General features: G+C 56.4%; 1 protein-coding gene across 12 annotated transcripts in view; it reads left to right on the top strand.

Annotated features, from left to right (window-relative positions):
• PACS2 (phosphofurin acidic cluster sorting protein 2) overlaps positions 1–21,367 on the top strand; it is a 64,158-nt gene that overhangs the window by 19,986 nt on the left and 22,805 nt on the right. For 10 of the 12 annotated variants that reach the window (XM_073799962.1, XM_073799958.1, XM_073799960.1 and 7 more), the window contains exons 2-8: positions 13,240–13,327; positions 16,354–16,443; positions 17,774–17,899; positions 18,869–19,031; positions 19,547–19,620; positions 19,973–20,053; positions 21,218–21,277. In XM_073799962.1, coding sequence (XP_073656063.1) covers positions 13,240–13,327; positions 16,354–16,443; positions 17,774–17,899; positions 18,869–19,031; positions 19,547–19,620; positions 19,973–20,053; positions 21,218–21,277 — 682 coding nt within the window. The remainder of the gene's footprint in view (positions 1–13,239; positions 13,328–16,353; positions 16,444–17,773; positions 17,900–18,868; positions 19,032–19,546; positions 19,621–19,972; positions 20,054–21,217; positions 21,278–21,367) is intronic. The other 2 variants (XM_073799959.1, XM_033850469.2) reach the window with 1 other exon arrangement.

Here is a 21,367-nt window from a genome sequence, read left to right as displayed (position 1 = left end):
CTGCTGTGGGGCCCCCCCGCGCTCTTGGTGGGCCTGGAGCAGTTGGGTGAGACAGCCTTGCTTTCCTCTTAGGGTTGGGGAGCCCTGTTGAGGAAGAGTCCCTCTTAGCAAAGGTTTTCATTTGTTTGTTTTTGTTTTTCTCTTCTTGGCCGCCCCATGTGGCATGTGGGATCTTAGTTCCCCGACCAGGAACGGAACCAATGTCCCCTGCATTGGAGGAGTGGAGTCTTAACCACTGGACCGCCAGGGAAGTCCTTTAGCAGAGGTTTTTAATCAGAAGTTAAAGCCAAGCCTTGTGCACTGTTGGTGGGAATGTAAAATGGTGCATCTTCTGTGTAAAACAGTGGATAGAGCTGCCCCCAGACCCAGCAGTCCCACGTCCGGGCGAGTATCCTGAAGGAACTGAAAGCGGGGTCTCCAAGAGATATTCCTCCCGCCCGCCCCCCCGCCATGTTCCTAGCAGCACAGTTCGCATGCGCTGAGACTGTGCTCATGAGTCCATGTGGTGACGATGACCCAGCCTGAAAACGAAGGGGTCCTGACACAGGCTGCATCATGGAGGGACATGCTGAGTGACGTGGGCCAGTCACAGAGGGACAAATCGTGTGTGATCCACTCGTATGAGGTCCCTAGAGCAGTCAGATTCATAGACAGGAAGCAGGAAGGTAGGGCCGCGGGCTGGGGGACGGGAGGGCAGTGAGTGTTGAATGGGGACAGAGTTTGTTTTACGAAATGAAGAGTTACGGAATGTGGGCGTGGTGGCACAACCGCGTGAATGCGCCTGATGCCCCTGGACTGGTTCCTTGAAGGTGGCAAATTTCACGTTGTATACGTGCTACTGCAATAGGAAAGGAGAGAGGTAGCTTTGCCAGACTGTCCCCCAGACATGGCTGTAGCAGTTACAGCTCCCAGGGTGGGGAAAAGTTAGAGCCGGACGCCTCAGGGCTCACCAGCGCTGACCCTCACGCTGCCTGGCTGGACTCCAGCGGGGGCCCAGGGAGGGGCTCAGGGGCCCACCCGCCTGGGGTCCTGCTTAGGTGGGGAGCCATCTCCAGACCCCAAGGCCTGCTGAGCCCCCGGTGGGGACTGCCCTTCCCCCGCTCCTGGCCCACGTGGGGCCCTGGGGACCCTGTGGCCTTGCGCCATCAGGGAGCCAGTCCCCACCCGCCACCTGCCGCTGCCCTCCCCTCCCCCGCAGCTGAAGGAAGCGCAGGGAGTTTGGTTTAAAGGAGGCACCGCCCTGCTCCTCTGGGACCCCAGTGCCCCGGGGCAGCAGGGCCGCCGTCCCACACGCAGGATGTGGGGGTGGCCAGTCTCCCAAAGAGGAATCGGAGGCTTTGTGCTCTCTGCAGCCTCATCTCCCCACCCCACCCCACCCCACCCCCGCCCGGAGGCCCTGCCCCCACCACCTGGAGCCCAGGCTCCGAAGCTGGGTGGGCTGAGGTCTTTTGTCTGGGGCTGGGCGCAGGTGCTGGCCAGGTTTCCTGGGGCAGTATCGGGGAGCGGGGCCTCGGGGGACCCTCAGCTCCCTCCACTGCGTGGCGACTGGGGGGGTGCTGGGCAGGCTGCCCCCCCCCCCAGCCCCTGGGGGGCATTAATCGTGAGACCTTCCTGTCAGTGGGAATGCCCTGCGGGCCTGTGTATAAAAATATCTGCAAAACCAGCTTTCTGTGAACTTTCTAAAATGTCGCTTGTTTCGTCACTCACAAAATCCAGGGGTGTCGGGATACGGGGGCTCCTCACCCCCCAGCACGCCTTCCCTGACCTCGGTGTCCCGGCATAGCCTGACCCCACGGCAGAGCCCGTGCCCCTGCTCCTCCCCACCCCCCGTAGTGTGTGCTCAGGTGGGCCTTGCTGAATGACCCCCCCCCCCCCCCCGCCCCGGGGAGGCCCCTGCTGCTCCTGCTCTCCCGTTCCCAGGGTGCTCTGCTCATCTTCCTGTCCCCGGCCCCCATGCCAGCCTTCTGTCCCAGGGCCTGTGTCCATTCAGCCCTGGCCCTGACCCCATGCTCATGTGATCCCTGCCCTCCAGGGCCCAGGCCCAGCACCCCGTGCCGCCAGGTCTCCCGAAGAGTCTGCCTCTTCAGGTCAACCCCAGGGAGGACGTGGCCAACGCCCCCCTAGGGCGCCATCTCCCCGCCCCCTTCCTCTTCTCTCCCTCCCCCCACCACCCTGCTGGCACCGCCCTTTTCCTCCAGACTCTGTCCAGCACCTTGGCCGGCCCAGGACCAGCCCCGGGAGGCCTGCCCGCCTTGCGGGCGGGGGCGGGCACTGTGCGGCGGCCCAGGCGCCCATCCCGTCAGGGCCCATGGGGCCCACTGACCTGAGAGCACATGGAAGCCCCAGCCCCACGTGTCACCCGGAGGGACAGAGACCGGGCAGCGTGGGCGCGGCCCCACCTCCTGGGACCCACCTGGTGGCGGGAGGTGGCTCTGAGGGGGCCGCAGCTGCCTTCAGCCGGATCACAGCCCAGCCTGGGTGCCTAGTTGCCCTGGGCTGTGGGCGGCGCCGCAGCTCTGCTGACCCTCACAGCCGGCTTCCCGGGCACGCCTCAGTCTCTGCTTTGCAGGTGCGCGGTTGTCCCCTGGGTCCCTCAGCCCCGTAGGGCCAGCTCTTCCCGCACAGCAAGAACCAAAGACCCTGAGGACTGCAGTGTGCGTCAGGGCCTCTCTCACACCCGCTCGGGGGCGTTCCCTTCCCGAGGGCAGGGGCATCTTTCACACCCGTCTTTAAGGTGATGCCCCAGTCGTAGCGGCTCCGCCCCCCACCAAGGACGGCCTGTGGCTGGACATCCTAGTGAGATGCTGCAGGAAGGGGCGGGCACTCACACAAAGGGAGACCAGCTGCTTTGAAGAGGCCACCAAACACGGAAAGGCAGAGTAGAGACAGTTCTTTGCTGTGCGTGCGCATGTGCAAACAAAGGACGGGGAAGTCCCCAGGTGGGATTCATCTGGACGAAGAGGGACCTGGGCCAGGGCGGAGCCAGGGAGGTGCCTGGGGGTGGCTGGGGGCCCCCGGGGCACTAGGTGGGGGGCTTGGGCCCACCCTCCCTGGGGTTAGGGAACCCCAGAGTGGCAGGGAGGCTGCCCCTGTGAGGAGGATCGTGGACCGCCACGTGCTGTCAGAAACCCACGTTGGTGTCGTGCGTGGGTGTCGATTCTGAACGCTGAGAGCCTCTTTAAGTGCAAGTGTTAGAGAATGAGAGACCGAGCCTTCAATCACAGCATCATCTGACTCAAGTTATGTAAAGAACAGGGCAAATCTTAGAAAAAAATAGAAGAATGGAGGTAACAGAGCGAGCGTAATGAAATAAGAAAACAATATGAAATATTAACAAAAGCCAGAGTCAACTGCTTGGGAAGACTAATAATGTAGTAAACTTCGGCAAAAGTGATCAAAAGAGAAAGCACACGTGAGCAATTTGGAGCGAAGCGACAAAGTCGAAGAACGCTAAACAACGTCAATAAATATGAAGAATAAGTATGATGCTTTTCTAGAAAAAATATGAATCACTTACTAATTGACTTAGTAAAATAGAAAATGTGTACAGACCAGTTACATCAAAACCTGCTCTCTTCCCCAAAGCGCACCAGATGGTTTTATTTGTGAATTTTACCAAATGTTCAAGAAATAAACACTCTCATATGACGTGTTCCAGAGACGGCAAAGATGTTTAAAAAGAGGCAAAGCTGTCAATTTCATGAGGGCAGTAGAGTCATCAAAACTCCGAGAGGCAGCACAAGGGTAGGGTTGACCTCGTGGACGTAGACGTGAAAATCCTAAAGAAAATGTTGACCCCCCCCCCCAAAAAACATCCCTACAAGGTATAAAGTTGCAAAAGCATTTCATGAAATAGGAATTATCTCCAGAGTGTGTGGGTGGTTTACTTAACAGTAGACGATTTATTATTTTTATTACATTCAGAGTGAAAGAGAAAAATCATATGATCTATCCAGAAAAAGCATTTGATGAAATTTAAGAGACATTCTTAGGGATGTAGAAATAAACAGGAACTTTAACCTGTTACAGGGCACCTACTAAAAATCTACAGACCTTCACTGTCCAGTGTATTAGCCTACATTTGGCTATCGATCAATCCGTTTATCCATTAAAATGTGATTCACTTCTGCAGTAGCACCAGCCATTTTCCAGCTGCTGGCTGCTGGTTACCACATTAGAGAGTGCAGCTGTAGAACATTTCCATCACTGCAGAAAGGTTACCGGCCACGCTGCCGTGCACACAGCATTCTTGAACGCTAGAAATAGTACCTCTAAAACCAAGAAGGAAGGTAACTGCTATTATCCTTGAGGTACTGGGCAGTGCAGCAAGACGTCAAAAGTAGATAGGAATGGGTTGAAAGAAACACAGCTACCATTTGCAGATGGCATTGTTGTTCAAATGGACAATCCAAGAGAGCATACAAGCTGCTAGAACCAGTAACGGTTCTGGAAGGTTGACTGATACAGGATCAGCACACAGAATCAATAGTGTTGAAACACCTGCAGTGTTTCAATTTGAAAATAAGAAAAAGAGTGTTATTCAGAAAAGCAGCTAGTAGCTTGTCTAGGAATCAGTTGGCCGAAGGGCATTAACGACTTTCGCCAGAGAACCGGCTAACCACGTACTCAAGGACGTAAAACACCTGAGTAAGGAGGTGCTGAGGCTCCGTGACGACCTAAAGATGTCACTTCTCCCTAAATGCCATTCAGTTTTGTAAAATTCCATGAAGGAATTGAACTTGGCAAGCAAATTGTGAAGTTTATATGAAACAGACAAGCAACTTTAAAGAAAAATGAAGTATGCTTGTGTTTAGGGAGTGTTTTCCTTAGCAGATGCATGTTTATTTAAATAAGCTGTACTGATGAAAACAATATGCAGTTGTCAGAAGTACGGACAGATTGACCTGTGGGACATAGAGCAGGACACAGAAACACACAAATGCAGCGCGCTTCAGAAACAGCCTTCTTCATCCATCAGGAAGGGGTGCACTCTTCCAGAATTGGTTGGGGGACAGGTGGGCATCCACATAGGAGATAATAAAATCAGGTCCCTACCTCACACCACACACAGAACAGCTCCACATAGATTAATGACCTCAGTGAAAAGAGAAAAAAAATTGGGAGGAGGGGTGTGAAATTAACGAATATATTATCCAACAAGGTAACTCATAAAAGACATTTAAGTAAATAAACATTGTCTGGAAACCCACTCATGGGACAGCCTGCAGCTAGGAGATGATAGATGTGATGTACATAGGCCAATGGTTACACCCAGAATAAAGGAAGAATCCCAAGACAGTGAGGAAATGCCAGTGCAGTAGAAAAATGGGCAAAGGTTGTGGACAGGCAGGCCATGGAACCGCTCACGGCCAGCAAGCACCCGAGAAGCTGCGCAGCCTCCCTGGAGGTCAGGGCGACACCAGATAAAACCACCGTGAGATCCCCCCAAATCTAGTGATTCTGTTCGTTTGGGGGGTGGAGTGCTAGGGGCTGAATTGTGTCCCGCCCCCACCAAATTCACGCTGTGACTCCCTGACTCTCCCAGTGCGTCGGGATGTGACTGTATTTGGAGACAGGTATTCAAAGAGGCGATTAGCTTAAAATGAGGCCGTAGGGCAGGTCCTTCTCCACTATGACTGGTGTCCTTAAAATGAGGGAGATCTAGACGCACAGAGAGACGCCGGGGTGGGGGTGGGGGGGCGTGCACAGAGTGGAGGCCGTGAGGGGCGGCCGTCTGCCAGCCAGGGAGAGAGGCCCAAACAGATCCTTCTCTTATGACCAGAGGAAACCAGCCCTGCAGGCACCCCGATCCCAGACCTCCAGCCTCCAGACCGTGAGAAACAAATGTCTGTTGTCTAAGCCGCCCTGTCTGGTATTCGTTACGGCTGCCCCAGGACACCAACACCCCCTGGGCCAGCAGGAGTGCATATTAACCCCACAGCTTGGGGGAACGGTTTGACAAAACCCCCGGACAGGTTGTGACTGCGTGGAGCTGACCCAGTAACCCCACTTGGGCAGAAGGTGCCCACACAGCCCCGTGAAGACAGGGCCAGAGCGTGTAGTGTCGGATCACTGGGGCAGCCTGAACGGCCATCACGGGGAGATGGAGAAGCCATGTGCTCGTAGAGAGAGGAAGTACACAGCGGGCATGGGGAGTGCACACTAGTGACGTGCCCACGGCTCTCAAAAAGAAATGAGAGGTGGGGAGAGAAGGGCAAGTTGCAATAGCACACTCAGAGTGGTGTTAGCATGTGACTTGAGAAACAGAACGACGCGTGCTGACACGTACATGCAAATTTAGTGAAAATGGGACGTGCCTGGCCGTCCAGAGCACAGCCGATGTCTCTGTGACAGGGAGTCAGAAAGGCAGAGCCACCTGAAGGTGCTGATTCCTGCCTCGTGTACAGCACAGAGTTAGGGGTCCAGGGCTGGCTGGGCCCTCTGCCGTCCCGAGCGTGTGGCTTCCACTTCTGGGTCCAAGGTGGCTGCCTAGGTCCTGCCATTGCATCTAGGGGGAAGGCAGCGAGCAAGGGCTTGCCACCCAGAATGTGATCACACGGCCTCTGCTCGGGGTCCGCCGCCCCGGCTGCTCAGTGGCCGTGCCCAGCTGCCCCAGACAGGACTGGGGTCTCTGGCCAGGAGGCAGGCGCCCAGCTAACATGGGGGAGGCCTGTTATCAAGGGAGGACGGGGACGCCGGAGTTGGGGGACGGCTGGCAGTGTCCTGGGAGGAGACCCCTCCTCCAGATGGTGGTTTCTTCGGAGGGAGGGGGTGGTGAGCAGCGCACACAGTGGGTTTCTGTGGTCGTGGGTGCCTTGTTTCTCTAAGGAGGTCTGCAGCTGGCAGGGAGAACATTTGTCAGCGCTTAGTGGTGGGTATGTGGGTTTTGTGGCATCACGCTTTGTAACTTTTCTCTGTTTTAGAAGACAGACCGGAACGCTGCCTCTCTGGGTTAGGTGTGGAGCTTGGCTTTTTCCTCTCTCCTGCTCGGCGCAGACACAGTCCGAGGAAAGAGCACACTGGCTGTGAGCGAGGCCCCCTCCCGTGGAAGACTGGGTTTTCACCTGCTGATGGGGTCGCGTTTTATAGGGCCTGTGTGTCACTGCGGAACCTAGTGCCATGCAGGGCGTTTGATGGAATAATGGCCCCAGCTTAGCGATGAATCACTGTTTGTGGGGGCTTCGCGGTGTATTTGTTTATGGTTTCCTTGAGGGCCAGGCATTCTGCAGTAATCTCGCCCTTGGCTGCCGTCAGGCCTATCTCAGAACCAACCTTGGCTAAAGAGCAAATAGCATTTACTCTGCTGATCTGGCTCAGGCTCTGGGCGCAGGGGGTCCTTTCGACTCTTCTGGCGTTGTTCGCACAGATAGCATCAGCTTGAACATACCTTAGAACACACACACCCCACAAGAAATCCCGAATGGCTGTAGGTGTCACAGTCACCTGGGAGATGAGCCTCTGAAGTGAGTCTGTCCGGGGTGCAGACGGGCTCCCTGCGGATGCACGGGCCCCTCCTTACGGGCTGGAAGCCAGGTCCTTCGTGGAGCGGTTTCTTAACTGCCATGTGCTCGTGGGCACCCGGCTCTTCTTCCTGCATGGTCCCCTCTGCGCTGTGGACTCTGAACGCTGGACTCACCCCGTCCCCAGCCAGACGCGTCATGAGGGATGTCAGCTTCTAGAAACGGGTGTTGTGAAAGCCCTGAAAATAAGAGATCGAGACCCTGAGACGCCCACCCCCAAATAAGGGCTGGAAAGTATTTTTTAATGATTAATTGATTCAGAGCAGGATCCAAATAAGGCCCCCGTTTGGCAGTTGTGGCTGGTGCACCTTTAGGTCTTCTAGGTTTTTCCAGCTCTTGAAAAGGTACTTTAAAAACGTACATGCAGGTACTTCCCTGGTGGCGCAGTGGTTGAGAGTCCCCCTGCCGATGCAGGGGACACGGGTTCGTGCCCCGGTCTGGGGGGATCCCGCGTGCCGCGGAGCGGCTGGGCCCGTGAGCCATGGCCGCTGAGCCTGCGCTCTAGAGCCCGTGAGCCACAACTACTGAGCCCACGTGTCACAACTACTGAAGCCCACGCGCCTAGAGCCCATGCTCCGCAACAAGAGAAGCACCGCAACGAAGAGCTCGCCGCAACTAGAGAAAGCCTGCACGCAGCAACGAAGACCCAACGCAGCCAAAAATAAATAATAAATAAAATGAATTAATTAAAAAAACAGAAACCGTATATGCAGTAAAATTCAACCCTGCCTGCTTTTTTGTCTGCGGCTCTGAGCCCTGTCACCCCGCAGGCAGGGCAGGACGCCCAAGACCGAACCTTGGGGCTCCTGCTCCACTCTCCGCCCTGTGCCCTCTGCTGCCTCTCCCGGAAGGTACATAGGTGGGCGAAGATGCAGGGCGCGACCTCTGGACTCTGGCTTCTCTCCTGCAGCGTGCGTGTGCGCCCCTGCATGCGTGTGCACGTGGCGGGGCTCGGTCCTCTGGTCCCCCAGCAGCACTCCCTGAGGTGGATGGCCTGGTGGCTTTGAGGGACATCTGGGTTTCCAGTTTGGGGCGAATGTGAACTCAGCTGCTGTGAATGTTCGTGTCCGAGCCTTTGGGTGGATTCCCAGGGTGGGGCTGGGGGTCCTGGGAGCTGATGCCCCACCTGCGGGGTCACGGCCCCCCTCTCCGCCGGCTCGCCAGCACTGGCCTTTGGATCTTGTTTCCGCCTTTGTAATCGGTGTGTGGTATCTAGCTCTGGCTTTAATTTGCATTTCCCTAATAACTAATAATGTTGAGCATCTTTTCATGTGCTTATTTATTGCCCATATGTCTCTTTTGGTGAAGAGTCTGTTGAAATCTTTTGCCCGTTTTTATTGGGTTATTTATTTTCATATTGTTGAGATTTGAGAGTTCTTTATATGCTCTGGATAAAATCCTTTGTTGAATATGTGATTTGCAAATATTTTCTCCCACTCTTAGCTTGTCTTCTCATTTTCTTTATAGTGTTTTTCTCAGAGCAAAGTTTTAAATTTTGATGACATCCAATTTATCAGACTTTCTTTTTCTATTCTGTTGATCTGTACGCCTTTCCTTTGTCAACAGCACTGTCTTGATGACTGTTGGTTTATAGCAAGTCTTGATGTCAGTGAGAGGTGCCCAGCTTACTTTGTTCTCCTTTTTCAAAGTCATTATTTTTTTCTATCAAAGTGTAATTGATTTACAATATTATATTAGTTTCAGCATAGTGACTCAATAGTTTCACAGATTATACTCCATTTAAAGTGACTGTAAATAGTGGCTATATTCTCTGTGCTGTACAATACATCCTTGTAGCTTATTTATTTTATACATGGTAGTTTGTACCTCATACCTTCCCCTATGCCTATCTCTCCCCTCCCGCCTTCCCTCTCCCCACTGGTAACCACTAGTTCTCTATATTTGAGTCTGTTTCTGCTATATGCCTTTATTTATTTTATTTTTTAGATTCCACATACAAGTGATAGAGTATCTTGTCTCTCTCTGCCTGACTTATTTCTAGGTCCACCCATGTTGTAAATGGCATAATTGCATTCTTTTTTATGGCCGAGTAATATTCCATTGTATGTACACATATACATGTACATGCACATATACATACGTACATACCACGTCTTCTTTATCCTTCCATCTCTGAATGGACACCTAGATTGCTTCCATGCCTTGGCAATTGTAAAGAGTGCTGCTGTGAAAATTGGGGTGCGTGTATCTTTTCAAATTAGTACTTTTTTTTTTTTTTTTTTTCAAATTAGTACTTTTGTCTCTAACCTATATATGCCCAGGAGTGGAATTGCTGGGTTATTTGGTAACTCTATTTTTAGTTTTTTGAGGAACCCTCCATACTGTTTTCCTTAGTGGGCTTCACCAATTTACATTCCCACCAACAGTGTACGAGGGTTCCCTTTTCTCCACATCCTCTCCGGCATTTGTTATCTGTAGACTTATTTTTTTTCTTTCTTTTTGCGGTACGCGGGCCTCTCACTGTTGTGGCCTCTCCCATTGCGGAGCACAGGCTCTGGACGCGCAGGCTCAGCGGCCGTGGCTCACGGGCCCAGCCGCTCCGCGGCATGTGGGATCTTCCCGGACCGGGGCTCGAACCCGCGTCCCCTGCATCGGCAGGCGGACTCTCAACCACTGCGCCACCAGGGAAGCCCTGCAGGCTTTTTGATGATGGCCATTCTGACAGGTGTGAGGTAGTTTTGATTTGCATTTCTCTAATGATTAGTGATGTTGAGCATCTTTTCATGTGTCTTTTGGCCATCTGTATGTATTCTTTGGAAAAATATCTGTTCAGGTCTTCTGCTCATTTTTTAATCAGGTTGGTTGTTTTTTCAATATTAAGTGGTATGAGCTGTTTATATATTTTGGATATTAACCCCTTATTGGTCATATCATTTGCAAATCGTTTCTCCCATTCCGTAGATTGTCTTTTTGTTTTGTCAGTGGTTTCCTTTGCTGTGCAAAAGCTTTTAAGTTTAATTAGGTCCCATTTGTTTATTTTTGCCTTTTTCCTAAATTATTATGATTATTCTAGTTCCTTTGCCTTTCCATATAAACTTAAAAGTCAGCTTACTAATAACTACAGAAAAGTCTTGCTGGGGTTTCACTGGAATTGCATTAAGTCTGTAGATCTAGTTTGGGGAGAATTAATGTCCACGAGTCTGGCACGTCTTCTTTGATTCCTTGTGATAGCAGTGGGGAGTTTCTAGCATGCAGATTGTGCATTTATTTTATGAGATTTAGGTATTTCTTTTTTGTAAATAGAAGGTGTTTTAAACACTGACTTCAGTTGTTCATTCCTAGTATATAGAAACGTGGTTGCCTTTCATATGTTGAACTGATGTCCTTCAATCTTGCTAAGCTCATTAGTTCTTGGAGCCCGTTTTCACATTCTCCTACATTCCTTGGGACGTTCTACATAATGATTGTGTTGTCTGCAAATAAGAAGAGCTTTATTCTGTCCTTTCCTATCCTTCTGCCTCTTGTTCCCTTCTCTTGCCCTCTTTCCCTGGGCAGGCCTTCAGTGCCCACTGAATTGCAGTGGTGAAAGGGTGCGGCTTTGCCTCGTTCCTGATCTTAGGGGACAGTATTCTCTCTCGCACCATCCAGCGTGATGTTCGCGGGGGACCTTTGGACGTGCTCTTAATCAGGTTGAGGGGATTCCCGTCTATTCTTCATTCACTGAGAGTTTTTACTCATGAATGGATATTGAATTTGTCAGAAGTTTTTCTGAATTGACTGAGATTTTATGTTTTTTCATATTTAGTCTGGTAACGTGTATCACATTGATTTCAAATGTTGAACCAACCTTGAATTCCTGGAACAGACCCCCTTTGGTTATGGTGTATTATCCGTTGTTCCTTTTATATATGTCTGGATTCAGTTTGCGAATATTTTGTTGAAGATTTTTACATGTGTGTTCAGAAGGGAACTGGTCTGTACTTTCCTTTTTTGTACTGTTTTTGTCTGATGTTGGTGCTGGTATCAGGGTATTTGCTAACCTCTTAAGATGATTTGAGAAGTATTCTTTCCTCTTCTGTTTGCTGGAAGATATTTTGTAGAATTGGTGTTATTTCTTCTTTCGCTATCTGGTTAAACTCACCTGGAGTTTTCTTTTTCAGAAGTGTTTCACTATTAATCCCACTTCTTTAATAGATCAGGCTGTTGTTCGTCCTGGTGGGTTTGGGCAGTTTGTAGCTTCCGGGGATTTGGTACGTGGAATCTCAGTTCTCAGAGTTGTGTGCACTGAGTTATCTGTAGTGTCCCTAATCACGTTGTTCCATGTCTGTGAGCTCTGGAGTGATGTTCCTTCTTTGATTCCTGATATGGGTCATTTTTGCCTTCTCTCTCTCCCTCTTTTTTCCTTTGTGTGGCTGGAGTTTTTGTCAATTGTATTACTCTTCCCAAAGAACCAGAATTTGGTTTTATTTTTTCTAATTGTTTCTTTATCTTCAATTTCATTGTTCTGCTTTTATCCTCATTTCCTGCCTTCTCACTTTGGGTTTAATTTGCGCTTTTCCTGGTATCTTAAGGTAAAGCTTAGATTGTATAGTTGAGAATGTCTTTCTTTTCTAATATAAGCATTTAATGCTGTGAATTCTCCTCTCAGTACTGCTTTAACTGCATTCCACAATTCTTGACATGTTGTTTTTCACTTTCATTCCACACAAAATACGTCTAATGTCCTTCCGGGCTTCCTCTTTGTCCTGTCGGTGATTTGGCAGCGTGTGGTTGAATTTCCCAAGCAGCTGGTGTTTCCCAGCTGTCCTTCTATTGCTGATTTCTGGCTAACTCCATTTTCGTCAGAGAACATACTTTGTGTGATTCTGGTTCTTTTAGTTTGTGCTTGTGAAGCTTTGTTTTATGGCCCAGGATGTGGTCTGTCCTGGTGAACGTTAGCTGCTTTCATCCGTCTCCTTCTCTAGCTTTTTCCCTGGCCCTGCAGAATCAGAGCAGCCCCCATGGCAGAGGGACTGAGCTGTGAGAGTGGCCCGCCATGAGGGGTCCTGCTGGGCTCCCCTGCTTCACTGCTATGTGTCAGGGACTATCAGGGACGCACTGTGTCTGTCTGTCTCCAACCTGCAGCAGTCAAATAAGGGGCATCCTCTGCCTGGGAAGCCCTGGTGTCTGTCTCCTGGCCCCTCTGGGCTCAGTGGAGGGCAGATGACGGTCTCCAGGGAGACAGGCTGAGGTGAAGCCCAGCTGAGGTGGGTGAGGCCTGTGGGGTGGGTGGGACCATGTGGGTGGGCAGGACCCTGGAGAGGAGGGGGCGGGGCCTCGAGTGGACCCTGAGGGCAGGGTCCCTGGGAGGCCTGTGCTCTGGCAGCTGGGAGTGGGATTCCCAAGCACTGGTACCCTGGTCCCTGGGGGCTTCGGGGGTGTGTGGTCTCAGGTTTCCTGTCTGCCCGCCTGTGGACCCACCCAGGCCACCTTCACCAGAGGGAGACCCTCTGCGGAGGGGTGCTTGGTCCAACAGTCTGGGGGTGCTGATGGGTGCCCCCAACGTGCAGGGACCCCAAAGATGGCTCCCAGCCTGGCCGGGCCTGGGCATGGGCTCCTGGGATACGTGAGGGCCAGTGTCCATGAGTGACCGAGGTGCTGGGGTCAGAGAGCCCGCGGTCCAGCGGAGGCTGGGGCTGCTGCAGTTTGGGGCCTTCCTGGAGCATGAGAAGGCGTCGGAGTGCACGGTCACTGCTGAGCCCGTCTGTGCCCTTTGCAGGTTGTGCAGCCTGACCTTGAAGAAGCTGGTGGTCTTCAAGGAGCTGGAGAAGGAGCTCATCTCGGTGGTGATTGCTGTCAAGATGCAGGTGAGGGTCTGCCTGTGTCACTGGCCTGGGGCCACGAGGATGCCTGTGTTGCCCAGGAGATGAGAGGGGCACAGCCGCACCAGCAGCTGGACCCTTGCCCGTGCAGGAGGCCCCACCCTCCCGGGCACAGCAAAGGGCACACCACCAGGGTCCCGGGATGAGGGGGAAAGCAAGTGTGCTGAGCTCACCTGCAGACGGGCCCCATGCAGAAGCTGGGACAAACCCTCCCTGCTCCCCGCTCGCCCCCCCGCACTGTGTGCCCCTCGCCCGCCAGCTGTCCACCCGGGCCCAGCCTGGCTGTGCTCACCTCTCGCTCCCAGGCCATAATACTGCCTGTCCCTTGGGCCTCACAGGTCCTTCTTTCTGCCTTTGAACAAGTGTCGGTGTTTCAGGGGGACCCAGCTGCCCCAGCACTCAGCGCCCCCTTCCCCAGCAGCCCTGGAGGAGGGCCCCGTTAGCCGTGCGAGCTGCCTTGGCCTTTTGGTGGCCCCGGAGGTGGGACGTGGCTCTCGGGCCTGCGGCTGGCGTCGGTGCTCTGGGCCTGGCCTGTGGCTCCTCGTGAGGCTCACCAGGGCCTCCTGGTCGGACCTCCAGGAGCAGCTCGTGGGCCTCGGGGCCAGGCTTTCCTCCAAACTGGGAGCTCAGCTTGGAGCCCAGCAGGCGTGAGGCCCGCCCTTCCCGGTCATTTGCCGTCACCAGAAAAGCAGTACACTGTTGAACAAAGACCCAAAGAAGCGCTCTTCCCCACCGACAGGGCTGCCGCTCTCAGCGTGAAGCAGGCCGTGCCCGGCTGCACACCTGGGACGTGGGAAGATGCCCGTATGAGAACCAGCCCCGCCGGCGGTGCTCTGGGCCTCCTGGCTCGGGGGGGGTCGATGGCGCTCTGGGCCCTCAGAACAAGCTGGTTTACCCATCCCTGGCCTCTGAAACCGGCACTGTTGACCTCTGACACAACCGGTGCCCCTGTACTCTAGCCCCGTTCCTCCAGCTGCCCGTCTCTGCGGTCCTGCCCCGGACCCTGTCATTATCGAGAACTCAGCCTCTGGTCAGGGTCCCAGGCCCCTTGGAGCTACCCCCCCCTCCAGCTTGCCTGAGTGCCCCCATTGCCTGGGCCCGCGCCCCTGGTTGGCAGACACTCAGCTCCTTGCCTGCTTCTCCTGGGGCATCCTCTCCTGCCCGGGTCACCTGCCTTTTGCACCGGCTCCTCAGCTGCCCCCCGCCCCCCAGCCCCTGTGTCCTGACTCCCAGAGGAAGCAGGCGAGCCGGCCTCCCCCGCTGACCCGAGTCTCCATACGTGTGTTCACTGCTGCCCCCTCGCCTGTCTGCGCGTGGGTCCTCCTTGCCCCGGGCACGGGCCCATCAGTTTAGGTCCTGACCTGGATGGGATCAGATGCGCAGGAAACTGGGGGGAAACGGCTGTGAGGGACAGAGGGGAACAGGCCAGGGTGTGGGGAGAGCACCAGACCGCACACGGGGAGCCTGCCCCCGGGAGAGCTAGGGCTGGGGGAGGACCGTCAGGAGAGCCCCTCGGCACACTCCGTGCTGGGAGCAGCTGTGGGCAGCACGGCCTCGGCACCAACGCCGCGTGCAAGCAGAGGGCAGTGTCTCCAGCAAGGCTTCTTAGCCGCTCGGCCACCCCACACTGCTGCCCACGCCCCTCCCCGTCACTCCCGTCAGCTCACACGTCTGTGCGGCTCACGTCTTTGTCCTGGACCCACACCCCACTCCCACTCTCACCCATTCCTCTGCACCCCTCATCTTGGTGAGACGCCTCGTCAGCTGCGTGGTAACCTCTGCTCTCCGGCCTGACTCTGTGAATCTGGCTCCTCGTGGGGCCCCCTGGACGTGGGCTCACGGGGTTTGTCCTGCTGTGTCTGGCTTCCTGCACTTAGTGTAACATCTCCAAGGCTCGTCCATGTTGGGAGACCTAGTTTTAAAACAATACTATCATGAACATCTTTAATCCATTTGGAACTTATTTTGGTACAAGGTTTGAGGTTGGGACCTGTGGGGGGGGGTTAATTATTTTTTTAAATTAATTAATTGATTGATTGATTTTTGGCCGTGTTGGGTCTTTGTCGCTGCGCACGGGCTTTCTCTAGTTGCGGCGAGCGGGGGCTGCTCTTCGTTGCGGTGCGTGGGCTTCTCATTGCGGTGGCTTCTCTTGTTGTGGAGCACGGGCTCTAGGCATGTGGGCTTCAGTAGTTGTGGTGCGTGGGCTCAGTAGTTGTGGCTCGTGGGCTCTAGAGCACAGGCTCAGTACTTGTGGTGCACGGGCTTCAGTAGTTGTGGCACGTGGGCTCAGTAGTTGTGGCTCGCGGGCCCTAGAGTGCAGGCTCAGTAGTTGTGGTGCACGGGCTCAGTTGCTCCGCGGCATGTGGGATCTTCCCGGACCAGGGCTCGAACCCGTGTCCCCTGCATCGGCAGGCGGATTCTTAACCACTGCACCACCGGGAAGCCCCCGGGACCTGTATGTTTTATACAGATGACTCACCACCCATGTATCACAGCCACTTGCCGACCTGAAGGCTCCTTATTACACACTGTTTGTTTTTACATGTGTCTGTGTGTTTTCTGAACCTAGTTCTAGGCTTGTACTGCTCTCTCTGTCCTTGTGACGGTGCCGCTGGGCTTTAATCACTGACCTTGGCACCCACTCTGCTCTCAGTGGGGCGGGGGCGGTCCTCCTTTCCCAGGAGCGTGTGGCTTCTCGCGCACCTGCTTGTCCAGCTGCATCTCTTGCTGCACCTCCATCCTGCAGCTGTGGCAGTGACTGTTCTGTCTCCTCTCTCACAGCTTAGCACAGACTTCTAGAGGAGGACTTGGGGGTCAGAGGATATGGGCTCTTTTAAGGCTCCGGATAAATCTCCCCGCGGGGCCTTTGGGAATCACACGCGCTCGGGCCTCACCCCCACCATCTGCGGGTCTTTGCCTGACAGTCTGAAGAGAACTGACAAGCCAACATCTTCGCTGCTTCATTTTAAGATGCCTTCTTCTGAACTAGGAGGTGTCTTGTTCTGTCCCAGGGCTCCAAGCGGATCCTGCGGTCCCACGAGATCGTGCTGCCCCCCAGTGGACAAGTGGAAACTGACCTGGCGCTGACGTTCTCCCTGCAGGTGGGCCTCCAGGGGGACCCCCACCCTCACCCTTCCCGCAGCCCCTGTGGCCACGGAGGTCCCCTCTCCCACAGGGCTCACTCTCCGAGGTTAGAGATGTGCTTGCTTATGAGGTCGAGTCTCTCATCGCATTCCCACGATGAAGAGAACGTAGTGAGGCCAAAACTCAGATGATGGGTTTAGGTCGCCTCATTCCTGTGTTTAGAAAAGATGGGGGAGCGGGGGCTGAGGGAAGCCACTCAAAAAAACAACCTTGTTTAAAAAAAGAAAAAGAAAGATGGGGAGGAACCTATGGAAACTCGGTGTCCCGAGTTCAAACCCCTCGGGAGTATTATTTTGGGCTGTGCTGGCGGTGAACGTGGGCTGTTTAGACTGGGACCCCCCCACCGTGTGAAGCAGAGGCCCCCCGGGTGGGGGGCGTGAGTAGATCAGCCCTCCCCCGCCCCCAGCCTGCTCACCCCGCCCCCACCCCCGCGTCTCTTTGCATAATTAAGATCTGCATTATTTAAATTCAGTGGGTGTAGTTCTGGCTGAAGACACTTGCTGTATTTAGTATCAGTGCTTTTCCGATACATTAAACTCCTCCGTTCTCCCTGTGAGTGTAGAAGACAGGGCCGCGCTTTGGCGAGTCTGTGAGAACCCTGCCCGTCCGCCTCTGCCCTCCCCCAAGACCACCTCACCGGGCTGTGCCTGGCTCCGCCGGAGCCCAGACCCACGGCAGCTTTGGTTTTTTTTTATTATTTTTATTTTTTGGCCATGCCCCGAGGCACGTGGGATCTTAGTTCCCCGGCCAAACCCACACCCCCTGCAGTGGAAGCGGGGGTCTTAACCACTGGACCGCCAGAGGACTCCCCGGGAGTCAGGTTTACTGAGTATAATTTCCAAAATGTGCGGTTCACTGTTTTTAAGTTCACGGCTTTGTGGTGCACAGGTGTGTAACCGCCACCACAGTCAAGGTGGAGGGCAGTCCCGTCGTGCCCCGGCTTTGAAAGGAGGTTTTTATTGGTGAACCTTGAGGAAGCGTGCACGTCTGCTGTGGGCACACGAGCTCTGCAGTGTCCCACGAGCAGGCGCAGGCGGCCTGGACCTGGAGTGCTGGGGGCACGGCCCGCTGGACCGCCAGGCGGAAGCACTGCTGGGCAGTTACTGCATGTCCACAGATGCGCAGGGCCTCCCGAGGGCGCATCTGCCACCAGGGGCTGTTCCTGGCGACCGAGGCCCTTGATGACCAGCAGGGAGGGAACCCTGGGGCTTGGGTGCGTGAGACCTCGTGGGTGTCGGTGGGCGTGGCTGCCTTCATTGCTGTGACCCCCCCCTCCTTCTCCCGCAGTACCCCCACTTCTTGAAAAGAGAAGGCAACAAGCTTCAGATCATGTTGCAGCGAAGAAAGCGGTACAAGAACCGGACGATCCTGGGCTACAAAACGCTGGCGGCTGGTTCCATCAACATGGCCGAGGTTAGGGCGGCTGGGCGGCGGCCTCCCTCCAGGCGCCCTTGCCCCACGCTGTCCCTCCTGGACGTCCTGCTCGGCGGGACGGGGGCTCCCTGGGGTGGGTGGACACGTGCTGGTGTGGGTCAGAGGGGCTGCCAGCTCACCTTTTTTAACTTGGCTTTTTCACTGATGGTGATAGGTGACGTTACTTTTCTCAAAATTCTTACTTTCTTACTTGACTAAGGAGTTCCCCCTCCACAACTAAGCCCCCCCAAATTAAAAAAGAATCTGGTCCATAAAACCCGAGCATCTAGATGTGATCAAATGACCCCAAACGCAGCTCCTAAAACGCAGAGGCACACATTCGCTGGGTTATCATGACGAGACCCCGTGAAGGTGAACGGCTTGGGCGTCTGGGACCAGCGCGGGGCTCAGGCTGGCACCGGGCGGGGGACGCAGGGGGGCTCTGCCGCTCTCCCCAGTTTATTTGATTCTCTCATGATCAGAACGGCCGCAGGGTCTCATCATCCTGGTGGGCCAAACCTGGTGCACGTCAGCTCCGCGGCACCAGAGCCCCGGCTTGCACTGGGGGCCCGGTCCTCCTTGGTCCCCCAGGGACACGGGTTCCTGGGGTTGAGTCCCGAGAGTCGGTGGCTGTGCCTGGACTGGCCCCTGCGTGGCTTCACACACTGCTCGCTGCCGCCGACCCTCCTCCCTGATGGCCTCCAGTCCTTAGGGGCGGGGCCTGGCTGACCTCCCAGCCTGGCCCGGTGTGCTCCCTCCCAGCCCGTCCACCCTGTTCCCGTGTCTCCTCTCTTGGCCCGTCCGCGGGCCCCCTGTCCTCGTGTCCTCCTGCACCGCCCCCTGCCACCGTGCTTGCCTTGCAGAGTGCACCCCTGCCGTCACCGCCAGGGGAAAGCCCACCCGACCCCCAGCGTGTGCCCCCCGCAGGGTGAGGCTGGTGAGGCCTCTAGAACCGCGCCCTGCCCACAGGTGATGCAGCAGCCGTCGGAGGGCGGCCAGGTGCTGAGCCTCTGCAGCAACATCAAGGAGGCCGCGGTCAAGGTGGCTGAGATCTGGATCTTCTCCCTGTCCAGCCAGCCTATCGACCACGAGGACAGCACCATGCAGGCCGGCCCCAAGGCCAAGTCCACCGGTGAGGGCAGCTGAGGCAGCGCTGCTGTCGCGGGCGCCGCCTCCTGGCCGCTGGCCCGTGGGCTCGAGAGGTTGGGGAGGGGATGTGAGGGTCTGCGGCTACTCTCTGGGCTGCAGGCATGTCAGCCCTGCCTGCGCACTGGGACACGGTCAGGAAGCAGGTCATGGGGTCGACCATGGTGCCTCCCAGGGTCTGGCACGGTCGTGGTGTGGGCTGTCACCTCCGTCGCAGTTGGGGTCACCATCTCCCCTGAGGCGAGGGTGGGCCAGTGGGGGCCTAGTCGAGCAGGAGACCCAGTTTGAGCCCTGTGACGGGCAGAAGGGCTGGGGGCCATGGTGGGGGGCTACAACGTGCAGCCCCTGCCCCCTCGACAGTCCATCTGCCGCGTGTGGGGCTGTGTCCTCGTGGCTCCCCTGCACGCCGGGGGCGGGGGGCAGTCACTGGGGCGCCACCTTATTGCTGGGACACGGGCTGGAACGTCGAGGCGCCCCCCCTTCCATCTGCTCACCCCGCAGATAACTACTCCGAGGAGGAGTACGAGAGCTTCTCCTCCGAGCAGGAAGCCAGCGACGACGCCGTGCAGGGGCAGGTAACGCGGGGCCCGGGGGGTGCCGGCCTCGAGGCTCCCAGCGCCCCGTGCCCGGCCCCTACCAGACCCCCAGCAGCTGTGCAGCCCGCCGTGGACGGGCCCGGGCCCCCCCAGAGCCACTGTTGCCAGGGTAGCAGGGGGCATAGGGGGCTGGGAGCCTGGTCCCCGTCCCCGGGGCTGGAGGGTGTCAGCAGACGCACTGGGACGCCCAGGAGACCAGGCCCCTCCCCAGGCCGCCCAGGGAGGCCGCACATCCACGTGGGTCGGCCCTGGGCCAGGGGCACAGCAGGCAGGGGCAGGGTCCCACGTGTACTGAGGGTGGCCTGGCCCCAGGTGCCACGTGTCTCTGCAGGATTTGGACGAGGATGACTTCGACGTGGGGAAGCCCAAGAAGCAACGGCGATCGATAGTAAGAACGACGTCCATGACCAGGGTCGGTGGAAACTGGTTTTACTAACACTGGGGAAGGGTACGGGGTGGGGACCCGGGGTGGGGGCCGGGTGGAGCCCTCGGGAGGGGCGGGTCAGGACGTGAGGCGGCCTGCCCTGGGATCACATGGGCACACGCGCTGTCCCCTGAGCCCAGCCCTGTGGCTTCTTCAGAGGCCCAGTCTCTTCCCCAAATACAGCATGAAGGCGGGGAGACCCCGTGCCACGGCCTTGCCCTGGGAGGGGGGCTGTGGCCTACAGCCCAGAGGACAGGGGGCAAGGCCACTCTCGGAGCAGAGCTGAGGGCCGGTCCTCTGCCGCTTGGCCCAGACACGCCCAGTGTGAGGCCAGCCCCCGCCCCCGGCTCTGCTCTGTGCCCAGGGGCTTGGAAGGGCTGCCAGGCTCCTCCTTTAGGAGGGAAATCCAGGCAGGGGCCGTGGCCCATCATGAATCGTCCAGCCCCGGTGCCAGAGCTCCTGGGCGAGCTTACAGTGCCGAGCCACTCTGCCCTGCGGCCCCAGGCCAGGCCAGCTCGAAGGGAGACCCGGGAAGCCCCGGTGCTGATGGCCCAGCCCAGCCCCAGAGACCACTGCCCCCCCAGCCATGCTGGGAGACCGTGGGCTGGTCCCCGTATACCGGGTGACGCGCGTGTTCTGGACCGTGGTGTGGAGGCCCTCACGCTGCTGTGACAGTACCTGTTTGAGCCTCAGGTCCAGGACCCGAGGCCCAACTTCTGTGGAGGGGGCGTGGGCCTCCTTTTGGGTGGCCTCGGTCGGAGGCCAGTGGCCAGGGCAGCACCAGGAGCAGACGGGCTCAGGCTCCGATGCGCCCTGACCACGCCCTAGGTCCCGAGGAGGGAGGGCGGGGGCGTCGCTGGCACAACCATAGATACGCCCTCCCTGCGGCTCCCCTTCGCCGGCTCTGAGGCTGACAGCCCTTCTCTGGGTCCATGTCTTAGTCCGGCCACAGCTGTGGTTTCAGAGGCTTGTGGAAACGCTTGCTGTTGCTAACGTGCCGGCAGCCGTGCTCAAGTTCATAGGTGTCGCCGCGTGTCTGAGCTGCGCCCCCGCCGGCTGAGGCCGCCCTCGCGGTGCAGCCCGGTGCCGGCCCCACTGTGTCCTCCGGGAAGCGGCTCCAAGGGCTCTGACGCCGGCCTGCTTGTCTCGCAGCAACAGAACTTCAAGCAGAAGGTCGTGGCCCTGCTGCGGAGATTTAAAGTTTCCGACGAGGTGAGTGCGCAGCCCCTCCCCCCGTGGCAGCCCCGCGTCCGGTCGGGGTAGGGCTCTGGAGGCCGGTTCCGGCGGGTCCCGCTCTGCTGT

The sequence above is a fragment of the Tursiops truncatus genome, chromosome 2, assembly GCF_011762595.2.
Source record: "Tursiops truncatus isolate mTurTru1 chromosome 2, mTurTru1.mat.Y, whole genome shotgun sequence".
NCBI classification, from domain to species: domain Eukaryota; kingdom Metazoa; phylum Chordata; class Mammalia; order Artiodactyla; family Delphinidae; genus Tursiops; species Tursiops truncatus.
This window is presented reverse-complemented; position numbering and strand designations above follow the sequence as displayed.